Source organism: Varanus komodoensis, unplaced genomic scaffold (genome assembly GCF_004798865.1).
Source record: "Varanus komodoensis strain SLA01 unplaced genomic scaffold, ASM479886v1 scaffold7_1, whole genome shotgun sequence".
Taxonomy (NCBI): Eukaryota; Metazoa; Chordata; class Lepidosauria; order Squamata; family Varanidae; genus Varanus; species Varanus komodoensis.
Window position 1 is genome coordinate 9,473,351 of NW_025336479.1, and position 17,699 is coordinate 9,491,049.

Sequence of the window (17,699 nt, forward strand, 5' to 3'; positions counted from 1 at the left end):
TCTATTTGATAATTGGCAAAAGTAAGCTGGACATAATAGTTGTCATATGTGCCATACCAAATCTGCATAGGAACATGGCAACCTTTTCTGCTGCACCTCAGAATCAAAGTGAACTTGAATTACAGAAGGACCTCAGGGCTTCACAGAAACACTGACTCTGCTTATATGTGTGGAACCACTGGCCTCCACTGTGGAAAGGCAAGCAGTAACAGGGCACAACAAGGAAAGTGAGGTTGCTTACCTGTGACTGTCACTCTCTGAGTAGTCATCCGTGCCCTCACACATGCATGAAGCCCATTTTAATAGGGAGGATTCTTTAATTCTCAGATTATCCTTAACACACAGGCTGTTCTTCATGGTCTCTGTGCATCACACATATGGGCTCTGGGCATGCATGGACCCTGCTTTGGGAAGATTCTATAGCAAAAAGTTATTTGGTGCGACCCCTTCCCTCGGCCTCACCCAAGTATGAGGGGTTTCTGCCCAATCCTCAGTTCAAAGGACACAAGACCAACATGTCAGAGGAGCGGGGACCTTGGGCCCACCTGGATCAGGTATGGGCAGTTGGGCCTTCAGAGATCTTGCCTTCTGAGATGGAGCTGATCATGGGGGTCTTGTGAGTCAGTACCGAAGGGCTGGATCACAGTGGCCTTGGTACCAGTGTGGCCAGGTCTCAGTGCACTTTTCTGTCCCTTGGTCTTGGCTTGGCCTGCACCGTATTTGCCACTCTAGCCTTCTTGGCCAGTTTCTTAGCTTTATTTTCATGGATTGGTGCAGGGTAGGTAGGACATCCATGGTAGCTGCTGTGACTGTAGCCAAGGTGGGTGAAGCAAGTGGGGGTGCCAGGGTCTCTGAGATGGAGGGGTGATCAGTGGCTGTGCAGTGTCAACACCGTGGAGGGCCTTGCTCTATAGCTCAGCTCTGAAGCAGTCGAATTAGAACTGAAAACTGGGTGGGAACCTCTCCCTCATGCAAGGCTGGGGGAGGGGTTCCCGCCAAATAAATCTTAGCTGTAGAATCTTCCCAAAATAGGCTCCACACATGTGCAGAGCCCATTCGTGTGATGCGCAGAGACCAGAGGAACAACCTGGGTGTTGAGGATAATCTGAGAATTAAAGAACCCTCCATATTGAAAAATGGCAGCCAACATAATTCTTTCAGCTGAGTGGCAAGGTTGTGACACGCAAACTTGCACACTCAGTTCTTTCACACTGACCTTGTAAATTATGGCACAATGCAAATGTTGGGAATGGTGACACTGGGCATTCCTAAAATTCAATATTTTAAAAATTCTAAAACAGAAAGTTTGACAAGCATTACTTGGCTTGGTAAATCTACTTATTCATGGACTTTCCTCTGTTTTTTCTATTAGTTGGAATTCCTCTAGGTTTTTTCTTCAGTGGGGCAGAGATAAAGAAGCATCTGTGTGATGACAACAGACAGAAAGCAACGCTGTGATGACATACTGGGGTCCACTAGGAAGGATGCAGAGGCAAGCAACAAAGCAAGTCAGGGCTTAGCCATTACATGCCCCATCCAGATCCTATCTGGTCAGCACAAACTGCTTTTGTATTGAAGATGTTTCTGACTACCTGGCGCAGATTCTTTTTATAAACACTAGAATCTGGATTCCAAAGCTGCAGCATGATGATGTTATGCTTAGTTCTGGACTATCAAATGTACACACAGGTGCAATGGGTTTGTGATGCACACAGACACTGTAGAGAAGAATAACTCCTACAGAACCTGGAACTTGATAACCCATATTCCCAAAATCCCTCACATTGTATTATCCTCAAAAGTTCTCACAATTTTCTGGGGATCTTTGCAGTTTACAAAGGTTTAGGAGATTTTGAAACAAAACAATACTGACTTGGCCTGATGCTGAAATAACATCTTGTTGCTAAAATGAACACTGCTAAAGAGTTCTTTTTCAAACTTTCTGCCATTCACATGACTGGTTCCAGGCTGAATAGAGGCTATTTCTGTCCACAATGCAGTTGGAGGCATCCCAAACAAGAAAATTCATTTGGCACTGAACAGAAGAAAATCCGTACAGGCAGAATATCTTGGCCTGTACTGCTTTAGATTCCAGTTCAGACTCTAGGAAGCATCTAATGGATTCCTGGGGCCACTAGAATGGGATAAGTAACGGTGAGGCAAGCCTCCTATCAGACAAGAAACGTTACTAGTCCCTCGCTTATTGATAGCCCTGAGACAACTAGGCTGGCTGGCTGGCTTATTCTTTCTGCTGGGTAACTACTGGCCTAGCCCTTCTAGAACTGAGGCAAAAACCACCCAAATTCAAGCCATCTACTCATACAACAGCACACCAGCCACAGCTGCTAACTGCTGGAATCAGTCATTTCTAGCAGACCTAAGTTGCTGGTGTCCTTCTGCCTTCCTGTTGTCACAGGACCCTTCATCAATATGGGGAGATAAAATATCTTTCAGGCTGTCGTTTGTAGCATACCTCCTTTCACTTAAGAAGTGAAGATGCTTCTTTTGTCAGGACAAAAGAAAGCATGGGCATTGAGCGGAAATTGAAAAGGAACTCATGTATTGTGTTCTTTTACAGTGAGTAAAATGCTCTGAAGTATTGTTTTAGACTATACTCAACATACTTTGTAGACACAACTCCCAAAGCCTACTTCAGATTCCTTCCTTCCAGAAAGCAATCGGCTAAGTAATGTGTGTGCCAAATAAAGAAACAAATCCACAAGCCAATAAATGCAAAGGAGTGCTAACAAGAAAACAATCCAACATGCAAAGGAGTAGAAAAGTGTGCTGTAATCATGGAACCTTCAGTATGGGGGAAAAATAATGAAGATGCAGAATTGAACTCTACTGACCCTCAGAAATGATTCTCTGTGTAGTCTTTTCAAGAATATATTGTTCAAATTTGCTTTATCTGATATATAGAATTTTTATCTTACCTTTCAAAATAGTCTGTTACATAACCCTACAGTATACCTGATGATGACTCAAGTTCATTATTAGAATGTAATGCATTATAAAATTAACTCAATAGCCACAGTTATGGATGGTCCTAAATATTGATCCATTAAGCTTCTGACATTCTATTTTATTTTTAAAGAAATGTAAACAGTTTCAAAGGCATAATTGCTTGTGATGTGTTTATTCACCCCACTATCATCCCATGGTGCTACAAGTGTTTCATACCATTTTTGGATAGTACTGACTGTGAAAAGGAAGCTGTTTCAAAGCCCAAATAATAAATACTTCCTTTTGTTTATTACACTGTTGATAATTTCTGTTTTAAATTTGGGCCTATTTTATCAACTGCCAGAATATGCTTAAATATCCTAAGAATAAGTAGTGTGCTGTTCAATTTCTGGTATCTTTGTAATTATTGCTTGAGTACAACTGACATAGCTCAGGCACTTATATCTTTAAACATCATTAATATATCATAGTACTAAGTGCTAAATATAAAATGATGTTCTATTATTAAAGTAACTTTTAAACTGCTAAAATTCTAAGTGCTTAATTTTGTTTCCAAATTTCCTTTCTTCCAGAAAAATGGAGGCGGCAAAACAGTTTATGTCTCCTATTCCACCTCCTCATAACAACTCTCAACCTAGCACACACTTCTGTTCCAACACACAAATATGAGACTGAAATGACATGCATGAAGAGGACAGAGTCCAACAGAAGACTGGCAGTCTTGTTACATGAAGCCCATAAAACTAGTTACGTGGCACAGAACAATTCAAAGAATAGCCACAAGGTTAGCATATCAGTCCCATAACCATATGGACCACACACACTCAACCACAAGTGTCAAGGAAGGTCATCACACCCAAAAGTTGCAGTTACCCATGAAATATGCAGGGAATCTGACCTATCCAGAAAGGAGAGAATGAAACAATTCATATGAAAACACAAATTGCACCAGAAGCATTTTTGGAAGGAAAAAAATTAAGCTGAAGCTACCAGTGATTTCTTAGGCCCAATTTTGGAACCTGTCCTTAAATGCAAAGGGAGAACCTGCTTTCCAAACTCTAGCAAACAGCACAACAACAGCAAAGTTAGACTTAAGCAGAATCAATCCAATTTATAACCTATATGTTTACCTTACCATGGAAACATACAAAAGTCTTTCAATTGACACAGGACAGGGTCTGTACCTGCACATTTGTGTTCATGTTTATTGTATTTAGTTCTGGTACCAAAGTCACTGGAGGCAGATTTTTAGCAGTAGCTAATACAATGTCATCTAGACAGTGGTGTTTAGAATTTCAGAAAGTGGTAAGTTAATGCCAAGTTAATGCAAGGTATAAGACAGACTCATGCAATTCTCCCTTGGACTACGATCCAAAGCATGCTTCACTGATGGCACTGTCATTCTGCAAGAGAACAGTGTTCATTCAAATTTGTTTTGAGCGGCACTCAAAGCATCCAAATTGTATTTTTCTGGCAAGGTCATTTAAAGAATGAGCTTTAAAAAGACTTTTCATGGTGTCATCTCAAGTCACTGCCCATTCATCCACAGGTGAAGCTCTCAACCTTGAAAGACATCACCTCACTGAACAATTTTACTATCAGATCCAGCCCAAACTACCAACTCCATCTACTTTTTCTTGCGTCCAAGCTTCAACAATAATGACATCATGCTGGCTTCAAAAAACTTCCTGCACAAGCAATACTTAATTGTTTTTGTGACTCAGCAGTACAGTAACCTTCCCACCACACCAATTTGGTGGCCAGTCAACTCTAACGCACCTTACAGAGCCAACAGTTCATACAGTGCAACCAGCAGAACAGCAGCAAAACCAGCAGTGCAGCAACAGGCAAGTTACCTCAATCAGTCCCACCACCCTACCATAGGCTGTTCATAAGGCAGCGGCAGCAGCAGACTGGGTTGGGTCCACAAGCATACGTGGTTGTTTCAGGATCCAGCGACAATTGGGGGCAGGGAGAAGACTACAGGGACTACAGAGAGAGAGAGAGAGAAAGGGGAGGACAAGAAGAAAGAGCATGCCTGAGTAGCACCAACCAGCATGGCAATGAGGTGATGGTAGTCAATTCACACTTTGGCCCTCAGCTCTACAAAAATCGTTTCTAGCTGGCCTTAAAGGTGAGGAAAGAGAAAGGGGGGTGGGGGTGGGGGGATACAGCATGGGAAGAGGAACACAATGCAAGGCCACTGAATGTGAACACCAGACCAAAGGTAGAAGTAACTGATAAAGATGTGGATTTTGATGCTTATCTGCAAGCTTCTGAGTCACTTAAATCGTTTATGTCTTTGTGGCTCAAGTCTAGATAGCATATATGTTTGTTTTACAGGATTTTATTCCCCAGACATACTGCCCAGCTTAGGCAGTATGTAATAGATCTCTGATAGTCACACTAGGGCACAGAAAGGTGGCAGAGACCCCCTGAACTTTGCCTATGAGGAGGACTGCAGATATTTGCTACTATTTAAACATCTAATTTGCTGTGTGTGTGCTAGAACCTCTTGTAATGTACATTAAACAGAATACAAGTGGAAGGAGAGGTCGAGCACTGACAAATGAATAATGAGGATCACATAGAAGGAAGCCTGATGATTGCAGTAGTTCAGGCCAAGACAGTGGGACAAATTTGGGGCAAGCTTTGATGAAGCTGGGTCTTAGGAAGGAATCTGGGGGTCCAAAGACAAGCCAATTCAAAGGCAGGAATCAGCACAGGGAAAAGCTGAAAAAAACAAAAGACAAACAGAGCCAGCATAATGCAAGCTTATGAAACAGAGCACACAAACTATGTGATGGAAGGATGTATTACAGCAACAGAAGGGCACTCTAAAATATACACAAGACATGAATACTTTCAGTGGATCAAAAGCACTTTGCATGACACCTTGCTAGGAAGCAGCTATCATGGAAACCTGACTAAGAGTGACCTTTCCTACCTTACAATCTGCTTATTGTTCACAACATAACTCAAGATGGCAAGCGGGGGTGTTAAGAAGCTTGTCTTGGGATTTGAGACCATGAGCAAAGCAGTCATGCTACTTTCCTTCTACTGCAGTGCTGGATTGCAAACCACAGGCTGATATCCACACTGTTACTAAGTGCGCTTGCAAGTAATTTCCTATCCTAACCATGTGCAAAATGCCAGGATAGTTTAGTCTGCAGATTTAGTCTGCAGGTTATAAAGAAAACAGCAACCAGCCAGGCACAAAAGGTAGCTAATAGAGGTTCTTCACAACAATTTTGAAGAATAAGGGCCTGTCTTTGAAAACTGTCCCAAAAGTTAACTGGTTCAAAACACAGATGTTGGCTGCACATAGCACAAACATTCCAATAACCTCCCTGATTGACTCTCAGTTCATTCCCAGGGCAAACTGAAAATGCTTTTTTAACATTTAAAGCCAGAAACATAGCCCAAGTTCCTGTAAGGACCAACTTAAGGTCTTTAAGATAGTGTGTGCCCAAACCAATGCACTTATGGTAGGGAGATGGTGTGGGTCAGGATCTTCTTTGTGGCAGTTCTGGTGTCCCCTCACTGGAGCACTCAACCTTGCTCCATGCTGACTGGCTTTCAGATGACAGGCCAACACAGTCCTCTTCTGGTGGGCTTTTCTGTTGTCCCAAGTTAGCATCTTTTCTTTTTTCTGCTGTTTTGCTTAATGGTGCTGCTAATTAGTATTTCTATGATGTCTGGGTATTATTTCACACTGGGGAAGGAGGCAATGCTATAAATAGGTTACAAACTAAGTATCAACATGAAAGGCAAAAGTGCAGAAAAGAGTTTAGGACCATGGCTGACAATATATGACACAGTACCTTTCAAGTACAGAAGCCATTAACTGATAGCAGTTGAAGTCCCAGTTGTTCTTCATTTACAAGTCTTGTTTTACTCTTATGAGGAAACCAAAGCATGAAATGCCCAATGCCAAGTGCTTCTAATTTCATGCCCTTCTTACTTTAAGTGATGTATGTATGATAGGAACACTTTCCCTACTCTAGCTTAATAGTTACAAAGACACGCTATAATTTGCTTTGAATTGTCATGCCAGCTTCCTAGCACTACTTCCAAACTGGAGAATACAAAAGTCTAGGTTCCCATCCTTAGAAGGGAACAAAGTATTCTGTTCTCTGGCTTAATGGAGGTGTGAAGATAATGTGCTTCCCAGGGACTATATTCTACATCCACAAGATAGAAGTCCAGGAACCAAAAGGTAAAAATATTTTGCCTACTAGAATGCAACCCAAAAAAACTCGCAAGCTTAACTTAAACTTACGTTTTGTCGTAGAATGCTGTATGCCCTGAATGACAGAATTTCATGCCATTGCTGTTGATCATGCTGCTGTTTATGTTCCCTGAAACGTAAGATTTCCGTGATGCCTGGTCCTTTGCAAAGTTTCTACAAGCAGCTAATTTGGATTCCAAGGCCTGAGAAAGGAGTGAAAAATAGACCTGTTTATTAAACGTAATACACTCTGACAAAAGAATAGAGAAAACCAATTCACATGAGCAGAGTCAGCAAAATAAAAGGCCTGGAAGATGACTCAGGACCAGATTATGTGCACTTAAACATGACCATTGAATATATCACACACTGCATCTATAACCCTCCTGTATTCCTTCTGCAAAAACTCAAGGCAGCCTAAAGGTTCTATTCAACTCTATCTTATCCTCACAACAACCCTGTGAGGTAGATTAGACTGAGAATTCTACTGGCCCAAAATCAGCCAGTATGCTTCATGGCTGAGTTGAAACTTAAACTTGGATGTCCCAAGTACCACTCAATTCTAACCATTACTTATCACTACCTCTTATGTCTTTAAGTTAGAGCTACTTAAGTAAGAATACGAACTTGTTTTCCAAATACAATGACAGACCATATTTCTGCAACACAAAAATTCCCTGATTGGCAAGCAGCTAGTCACTCACTTGCCCTTCAAAACCTTTAGAACATTGGGGTTTGCAATCCTAACATTTTAACAAAACAGTCTGCTAAAATGGGAAGCAGTCCTACAAGTATTTGTTGCATGAGAGGTGGAAATACTGAAAATTTTTGTAAGTACCAACAACATGGCAGCTGGAAAACAGACTTGAGATTCTTCTCAGTTCATTTTCTTCATGGCTTAGTGAAGCAGAATGATTCTCCAATGTGCTGAGACCTTTATCAAGAATGGCCCATCCACTCTTGCTTCTATTAATGTCACCATAAAGCACAGATCTTTATTTGTGTCAAAATTTGCATAAACTTAAGATTCTCAAGATGCTAAATTCCTCAGAGAGGAAAGGCTCCTAGAATTCCATGTTTCATCTCTTTACATAAGGTCACAGAAGCACTAACTTTTGTATACATACATTGGTTTTGTAGACAGTTCATTTCATGCACATATATACCTCATTTATTCCTAGGCAATATATCCTGTGTGGCCCTACATATCTGTCACGCACACACACACACACTCAAAATTTATTTATTCATTCACTCACTCACTAACTCACTCACACTTATAATTGCCAAAAGGACTTCCTAGGTGGCTTACAACTTTCTGCTTCAATTAGATGCTCAAACTGTATTGCAATACCTTCATTCACAATGCCATTTACAGTGCAATTCTGGGCATGTCTACTCTTAAGCTCCACTGAATTCACTAGGTTTTCTCTCAGACAAGTGTGTACTGGACTGCAGCCTCTGTAACAGTACTCTGTTTATTATATTGTTGTTTTATGTTATTACAGTGGTGCTTCATACTGCGAACTTAATTTGTTTCAGGAGGCCATTTGAACTCTGAATCATTCAAATTCTGAATCAATTTTCCCCATTAGAAATAATGGAAAGTGAATTAATCTGTTCCCAGATCCTAAACAATATCCATTTTGGTAAACTTAAACTGCAAATACAGCCTTCTGAAACAAACTGAATTCGAGATTATAAATGAGGTGTGATCAAAAAATACCCTCTCTTCAAACATACTTACCCCATGGTTCTTGCCACTTTCTAAAGCACTTCTGGAAGTCAAGATGGATTGATTCAAGTCAGGATATCAAGGCAGCCACAATAGTGCAACTAAAGACATTCATGAAAGAGGACTTCCAGAACTGCTTCAGAAAGTGGAAGAATGATGAGGAAGTATTTTGAGGGGGATTAATGGCAATGTGTCTTTTACTGTAATTTTTTTTTTAACTTGGGCACACAAACAATGATTTTTTTGCTGAAACTGCATTTTTTTCACTTCACTCAAAGTTTGAACTTAGAAGCATGGTTCGAACCAGGGACCAATTTTATCTTGACACTTATGTTTGAACTCTGGATTGTTTCAAGTTAGAGTCATTTGAACTATGAGGAACCACTGTATTTATTTACATGGTTTCATTGTATTATATTAGTGTAATAATTAGTATACTACAGAATTAAACTAATATATTTTATTATATTAAATAGCATATAACTATTATAAAATGCCTAAATTATATACTTGCATTACTTAAACTTTATGACCATTAACAGCCCTATCAAAGAAAGGTCCCTTGACTTCCAGCTCATATCAAAATGTATAACAAATCTGAATGTGCCAGCACACATAGGAAATATCTTAGACTGTGTCTGAAACTCTCAAGACAGCAAAAGTATCCTGCTTGGTGCAACCAAAGACTCTTACCCCCACTTTCCTTAGGAGATCACCAACAATGTTGAGGGCAGATATTCTAGCAGATGGAGTAAGGGGGCTAGTACCAAAGCCATTGGGAATAGCTGCAAACAACACATAAAGGCAACAGGTCAGTCATAAAGATTGACATATGCACAAAATGCAAGCTTTCAAGATGGAAAAAGGATATGAAGTGCATCCTCATTTCAAGGAAGGCATAGTTTGCATCAAGCCTGGGCATAATAAGGCACATCCACGCTTGCCATCCAATCCAACTTCTTTCAGCAAAATTGATCTAATCACTTTCGAACTCAGTGTAGAAAACTTTGTGCTCTTGATACATGTTGGACAACTCCCATAATTCCTGACTACTAGCCATGGAAGTTCCAAGGCTGCCTTCCCCTGTTTTAGATACAAATCACACCTTCCTTTGCACTTCCAAATATACATTAGCCCGTACAAGCCAATAGCACTATACCTCCACTTACTACTACTACTACTACTACTACTACTACTACTGTTGTTGTTGTTGTTGTTGTTGTTGTTGTTGTTGTTGTTATTATTATTATTATTATTATTATTATTATTATTATTATAACACTTCTATGCCGCCCCTTGCCAAAGTCTCGGGGCGGCTTACAACACAATAAAATACATTGAGATACAATAGAGCATAATAAATTACCAGAAAATACAAAAATACCAAAAAATACATTGAGTCACAAACATCATAATATAAAATTAAAATTATCAGTATAAAATAAGTAAATAAATAATATAGGAGGGGAAAAGGAAGAAGAAGTTGCCCTGGCCAGTTCATATATTTTAACAATTAAAATCATGTTTAAATAAAAAGGTCTTTACCTGGCACCGAAAAACCAGTAACGACGGTGCCAGGCAGACCTCTTTGGGGAATCAGAGGGGGAGCATAAGTCACACCATAAGTCTTATATAACAAACAAGGGTGTGTTTGTTTCCCTATATGACTTAAACATTGTTCTTTAATTTAAACTCTGGCTGAAATTGGCCTGTAGACTGGTAGTTAAGTTGTAACTATGCAAGGTGTAAATGATTAATCTCAGCTCTACATCCATATGCAACAGAATCACTCAAACATTCACACCATATGCGTGCTCTACCTTTTGGAGAAGGAAAGCTGTTCTCACAGCCTTTGCCAACAGGTGTTGCTGGCAGGGAGAGAGAAGCCTGGACTGCTGAATCCATCTTCTCACAATCTAGAGTTGGGGAACTAGGAGCTGACTTTCGGGTTACTTCCTGTTGCCTCTCTCGTACTGCAAGTTCTTGCCTTAAATCTGTAGATTTGAAAAAAATTGTACAGATGCATGTTTTAGCAGTGAAAACACAAATCACCACCCCTACCCCATGCACCTTTCTGTTCTACTCATTTCCTAGACAATCCAGCATCTCAGATCACTTCAAAGGCCAAATGACAAAAACTGAACATTGGCTACAGCTCTGCATGCATTCTCCTCAAAGCTCCTCAAAGACTGACATTCCTGAAGCCAATAATAATAAAACCTCACTGTGTAAAGTATGTTGAAGCAGTGTTAATCAGTAGCTCTTAAGCACAGGAAAATGCCCATCAGATAAAATTATCTGTTCTCCTATCTGTTTTGTAGAGGAATGGGAATGAATCTGGGTACCAAGCTTTGATGCAAAGGGGGCCAATATGAATGAGGACCTGGGCAATCAAACATCTGCTTAATTTAATGAATTCATGTCTTAAGTGCTATCTTACACTTACTTTGGAGAAAAGGCACTCTTTTGATGTAATGCTGAAAAGCCCAAGTTGAAATACACAGGAGCACAAAATGGCAAAATCTTTTTAGTGTCTTGCCAGCTACCCATTCTCTAGGGAAATATGTTTAACTGAGAACAGATACATAGTAGAACCCTTGCACATAAGCCAGGCTGGGGATTTGAAGATGTATAGAAATATTTCCATTTGAACCAAGCTTTCCTTCTCTACATTTTTGTATCCAGTCTTTGGTGACACAGGCTAGATCTTCTTCCCTACCAGTATACAAGTATTTCAAACAGGTTCTCAGAGTTAAATCACAGGACAAACTACATTAAAATGAATACTAAACCCCTTCAGTGCTATCTCAGTATCCTACTAATCTCCAAACTGCCACGACCCATTCTGAGAAACATTCCATAAACTAAGAGATAACAGAAATGCAGCTGTGTTTCCATGCTACTCCTATATCAAATCCTGTCTGTGCTCATTCAGAACATGCATGCAATAGGGAAGACATGTCACGCGCGCCCACTCTCAATCTCAGAATATTTATTATATTTGGTTTAATGACCACCAGATAATCAAGTAAAGGCCTTATTCTGCAGCACATAATCCATCAAAAAAGCATCCCAGACAGAACCTTGCTGAAGCATGTCTGCAAAATGATTCAAGAAATTCTGATTTTACTTTTTCCATGGAATACTTATAAAAATATCAATACTAAATATGTATGTTATGGTTCAGAGTTGTGTCCCAGGTTTCATTTTGCCTTTTCCCTTTAGATGCATCTGTGATCTTTTGAGAGATAGATACCATCTTAAGAAACTAAGCAGCAGCTTTAGATTAAGCAGTACCTCTCGCTTCGTCCTTCAGTCTTTGTACAGAAACTAGCAGAGATTCCTTGTCATCCAGCTCACTTTCCAAAAAGGCATTTCTCTCTATGGCTTGATTTAGCCTTTGTTCAAAGTCTTCCAAGGAAACAATTGTGGCCCTAAAGACAAAAATTCAGAGGATACAGTTTTTCAGTATATATATATTGCACCAAGTACAATAAATGACAGACACAAACACAACACATTAACACAGACAGACACATTTGGGAAGATAACCCAAAAGTTACCTGTGCAGGCTGACCAAAACAATGTATATGGGAGGCAGACCTCCACACCAGTAATAGTTGCACAGTGAATTCCTATATGCCCTAATCCAGCAATGCAACCAGATTAAGGATAAGGCAAGCTAAAGAATGACTGCCTGAATGAATATATATATAGAATGCGGAATAACTGAGTCTTGTTTGCAAGGAGAGAAAAATGCTGAGTCAAGTATGACTTCTGGGGTTTTTACTCAAACAGAGCATACCATGGGAATGGGTTTACAGCTGCAGAAACAGTTTGAGGCATAACTGGTCTCAATATAAACAGAACTAGTGAGGACTCTGAAAGATCGGATGAGTACCTTGAAAGAAAAAATGGCTACCCTTGTAACAAAACTAGATGAACCCTCAGAGACTGCCTCTAAAGCTATGGACCTGGGCATTGCTCATGATAAAGCTATTACCGAACATAGAAAAAAAGAACACAGAAATTAAAAACAATATGGAGCAAACAGAACAGTATGTGCAGGTCTAACTTGCATAAATGAGGGGTAAAAGAAGGTATACATATGTATTCCTTTTTAATTGAATGGTTCAGATTCCTAACTTGGAGATTGAAGTGGATGACACTGAATGTGCACATTGGGCTCTTGGTAACCATCCTAGCAACCAATAATGTCCCTTGGCTGGGTTGGTGAAGAAGTATTGGTAATCAACCCAGCCTAGGGACATTATTCTTTGTTTTGTGTGGTTTAAGAAACAGGAAGTTACTCAAGGGTTTCACCTTTTGGAAACATTAAGTATGAGAATCAGCTGGTTACGGTACTGCAAGACCTTTTCCCCAAGACAAAAGAAGAAAATTGCACCCACATACTAGTAAATTGCAGAAAGCAAGAACTTGATGTCGATGGGCATTTCTATTTCAACTGATGGTTATTTGGGAGAATACAACCTTCTCAACTACATAGAACAGGAATACAGCAGATATACTAAGAGCACTGGAGACAGAAGATCTACCAGTGAGTGAATATGAAGCTGGTGATAGTGGAGAAAAAGCTATAATCTCAGAACCAATATGGAAAACAGTAGGGGAGTTGCAGACGGGGAGAAAGAGAAGTGCAGGGAGAAGAATCATCACCTGCTCCACAGATAAGATAGGAATTTATGTACTCCAGCCTCTAGAAATTATTGACTGAATAGCCTCTCTAGACTGTATGGGTTTTGTGAGAGTTCATTCTACAATGTTGGAGGCAGATACATGTGATTTCAAAGGATGAAGAGACAGGAGATTGTAGATTTAAATATTTTTACTGAAATGAGATTCTACTCTCATTATCAGAAATTAAGCAACATGTGGTTTTTTTTTAAAATTACATGGTTCCTAGGATATTCACAGCATTCTTTCCATTATAGCAATGGTGTAGAGGAACAGGCAGTTGCTAATTAGTTTTAGGAAATTAATTGATAATGATAGAGGCTGTGTTAAAGGGATGGTGTCTTTTGGACTTATATGAGCACAAAAGCAAAAGCCTCAAGCAATTAAAGTTGAACTTAGTTACTTCTATGCATGATGCAGCTTTGGACGAGTATTTAGGGGAGACCACCATATAAATCTATATCTGCTAATACCAGAGAAGCATCTCTAAAGATAATACATGGCTAGTATCTTACTCCTAGAAATTTGGTATTTATTAAGTCTGGTTCCCTTCCTACATGCTGGGAGGGAAGCCAAGTGGTTGGCACCTACCAGTACATGTGGTGGGAATGCGATGAGGCACCAATATTCTGGACTGCAATTTTCATTGAGATTTCTCTGACTGTAAAAGTAGAAGTACCTACAGATTCAGAATTGGCCCAACTGAATGTATTCATTGAAAAGAACACTAACATGAAATATGAAGAGCTAATTTCACATCTTTTACTTGCTCCTAGAAAGGTAATACTGACACAGGGTAAGAATTTTAAATTTATGAATTTGAATGAATGGTATAAAATTGGTACAGAAGACAGAAATAATGGAAAAATGGTCATATTACAGGTTGTGAGAGGTCAGTATGAGTCTTTCAAGACTGTTTGGTTACCATTTATTGACTATACTAATGTAATCAAATATGAGAGAACAGTACCAAGCAAGTTAAAAATCATTATGGTTGTTGTAACAGTTTCTGTAAAGCCAACATGCATCCTGAGTGACTTTATACTATTCTATGTAACTTGATCTAGAGGTAGGAGGGGAAACAATTATAGATAATGTGAAATGTGTATTTCCAAATGTTTTTGTTTCTTTAACTTCCAGTAAATGAAACCTGCAAAACAGAGATTTTATAAATCCTTCCAAGTGAATAGCTCACCAGACCCACTTCTCAAGATAACATACCAAACAGATACAGATACTTATGGCTAGAACTTTCATTCTTACCTGTGGGAATGCCTTGTAACCTCTGAGAGTAAGATTTCACTTAAAATAAAAACACTTCAGACCTAAATTAGGTAGCAAACTTTGTACCACAAAACTGTTCCTGCAAACTCCCAAAGAAGAATAACTGTGGACCACTCTTCCTGGAGCATATTCTGAATCTCAGTCATCATAACAGGGAGAAATAGTCAACATCAGCCACAGATTTTACTACATACAGGAATTAAGTGCCAGGATTTGTTTAACAGGGACTGTGTGAGACTTTGACTTAATAAGGCAAAGGAAAATGTATGATTCTTCCTTGTCTTTTGTTAACACATGACTTCTGGAATATATTTCCTGCTAATCCAAAAGCTTATCAAGTGAAAGGGGTTTTAGAATTATAGCTGTTTTTGTTATGCAACTGCAAATAATATTTTCTCTTTATAGCACACAAGGTTCTTTAAATGGTGTTGGGACAAAAACCTGAGTGACAAGAGAGTAGCAAAGGAAGTGCCTGTCTCAAGTAAAGAACCGATTATCATCAAAACGATGACTTACCTCTTAGCACGCTCAAGGTCATCATTGGATTGCTCAAGCTCTCTTACATATTTATGCAACTGATCTTTAATTGCCCTGGTCTGGCTCAAGTCATCTTCCAACAATGATACCTGCTTGTAGTTCTGTGCATATTGATGCTCAAGCTTCTCCTGAAAGCACAAGAAAGAATTCCACCCACTTGAAACCATACCAAGAGGCCTGAAGGCTTCAAACAAACACTAATATCTGCCAATACATTTAGTGACTATTTAGACTAGGGTTGGGCAATACATGACCCTCCCTTTCCTTTTTTGTGGCTCCTGGTTTTAACAAATTAGCCACTGAAATTCAGTAGCACACCACTACAGAAAGGCTGCTTTTTCCTTGTATGAAGGAAAACAACCTGTGATTTGCTACCCAAACTGGGCAGCCACGCTATAAAAAAGGGATCGGTTTTAAAGAAAACTAATCCCATGTTTGCTGCTATATTGCTACAAGGCTTATGCAGAAGCCAGTGGGGATACAGAGGCAGGGTGTGGCCCCATTGTGAATTTGGGAGAGGGAGAGATAAATTTCTAGAAGCTGTCTACCCCAATCTAAGCCCCAGCATGAAGGATGACAAAACAGCACCCAATATGATTCAGACTCTGTCTCTGCTACTTTTTCTCCCTTAAGCATACTACCTATTTGAATAGCAAATTCACATATAAGATGGGCAGCTGCAAGACTAGCTCTTTTAAGGCACCTCAGAATCCAAACTGTCAGTGTGCTAGACAGTTAACAGTTACCAGCAAAAGCAATCCTCTGACATACACAAAGAAACCTGGAAAATATCATGAGTAGTGATGTGCATCTTCCAAAAAAAAAAAAAAGGAATTGGAAAGTTTTCTGAATAATTTTCTAGTGCTCAAAATAATCTTATCTGAATTAGCATGTTTGACTCATTTTTTTACTTTACCATACATGCTCTCATATGTAGCAAACAGAAATAGAAATAAAAACCATGTCAATATGTGCAGTATAAGGATATCAAATAAGTTTTCCCAATAGCTGCAAAATATTGGAACTGAAATATTTGCTGAGGGAGAAATTAAAATAACACCACAATATAGTTTAAGCGTTATACTCAAACACATTCAAAGCTTTATGTGGACACTACTTTATTGAAATATTTGTAAAAATATACAAACAGCATACATATCCTTATGCAGTTCATATTTAGAAAAAGATGACTACATCTAAAAGAACACACTGCTTTTAGGATACATACTCAGAAAGTTCTCATGTAGTATTAACAGCTTTATTTTACCGAGGTAACTGTAGTACCTTCAGTTTCATTCCCTCTCTGCACTATGTATTGGTTTTATTTCAAGCAGAGCATCTGATTCAGAACTACTAAATGAATATTCTGCTTCACTAAATGAGGGATGTAGCTATAGGAACCCAGGCTGGGGAACTGAGGCAGCAGGGTGCTGCAGCACTCAAGTCCTGCTTGTGGGATTCCATAGGCAGCTGGCTGGCCACTGCGTGCACAGAATGCAGGGTCAGGGAGACCCTTGGTCTGAGTCAGCATGACTCTTGTGTCCTTTAGTGAAACAAACAGTAGTCACAGTCTTTGTTTCAGCTTCAGATTTCCCTTGAGTTTGTTATCAAAGAATGTGAGCAATAAAAGGCAAATACACTACATATAAATCTTGTCTAGCCCCAGCCAGAAGTCATCTGCAATGTGCCCAGAAAAGGGTTATCATACCTTATTTTTGAGTTTCCCCACAGGCAACTGAGCATTAGTTTTGTCAATCATATCCTATATTTAGCCCATCTAACATGATCGATTGCACTACAACACAAACATATATGGTGCAGAAAATTCTCCACAGAAAAATATAGCCTGAGAAAATGTTCTGCTCCACCCCACTCAAATGAGCAGTATGGATACTTTTCAAGAGAGGTGTTTGCCAATACATTCCCTTACCCAAGGACCGACAATGGAGTTTAATTATCTATGATATGATATATGATATGATATCTGGGCCACTAAGATCTCAGCTCCTTTGGTGATAATCTACTTGGTGACTCCTGATAATCTGATAGACTAAGGCTTTAAAACAACTGAAAGGAGGAAAATATACAATCAAATAGCCTTGCAACATAAGTGTAGCCTTTTCCAATCTGATGCCGTCCACAAGTTTTCAGCTGCAACAGCATTCCTGATCATAGTCATACTGGTTGTGGATGATGAGAGGTTCTCCAAAACTTCTGGAGAGCATCAGGTTGGGGAAGGCTGCTTTAGAG

The 17,699-nt window shown here is 39.5% G+C and overlaps 1 protein-coding gene across 6 annotated transcripts in view; it reads right to left on the reverse strand.

Moving 5' to 3' along the window:
- The window catches only part of NDEL1 (nudE neurodevelopment protein 1 like 1), a 36,359-nt gene that overhangs the window by 1,720 nt on the left and 16,940 nt on the right, over positions 1–17,699 (reverse strand). For 4 of the 6 annotated variants that reach the window (XM_044453719.1, XM_044453721.1, XM_044453720.1 and 1 more), the window contains exons 4-9: positions 15,429–15,577; positions 12,231–12,367; positions 10,754–10,927; positions 9,627–9,718; positions 7,250–7,401; positions 4,824–4,956 (exon numbers count right to left, since the gene is read on the reverse strand). In XM_044453719.1, the coding sequence (XP_044309654.1) occupies positions 4,857–4,956; positions 7,250–7,401; positions 9,627–9,718; positions 10,754–10,927; positions 12,231–12,367; positions 15,429–15,577 (804 nt within the window). In that variant the 3' untranslated portion in view covers positions 4,824–4,856. The remainder of the gene's footprint in view (positions 1–4,823; positions 4,957–7,249; positions 7,402–9,626; positions 9,719–10,753; positions 10,928–12,230; positions 12,368–15,428; positions 15,578–17,699) is intronic. The other 2 variants (XM_044453717.1, XM_044453718.1) reach the window with 2 other exon arrangements.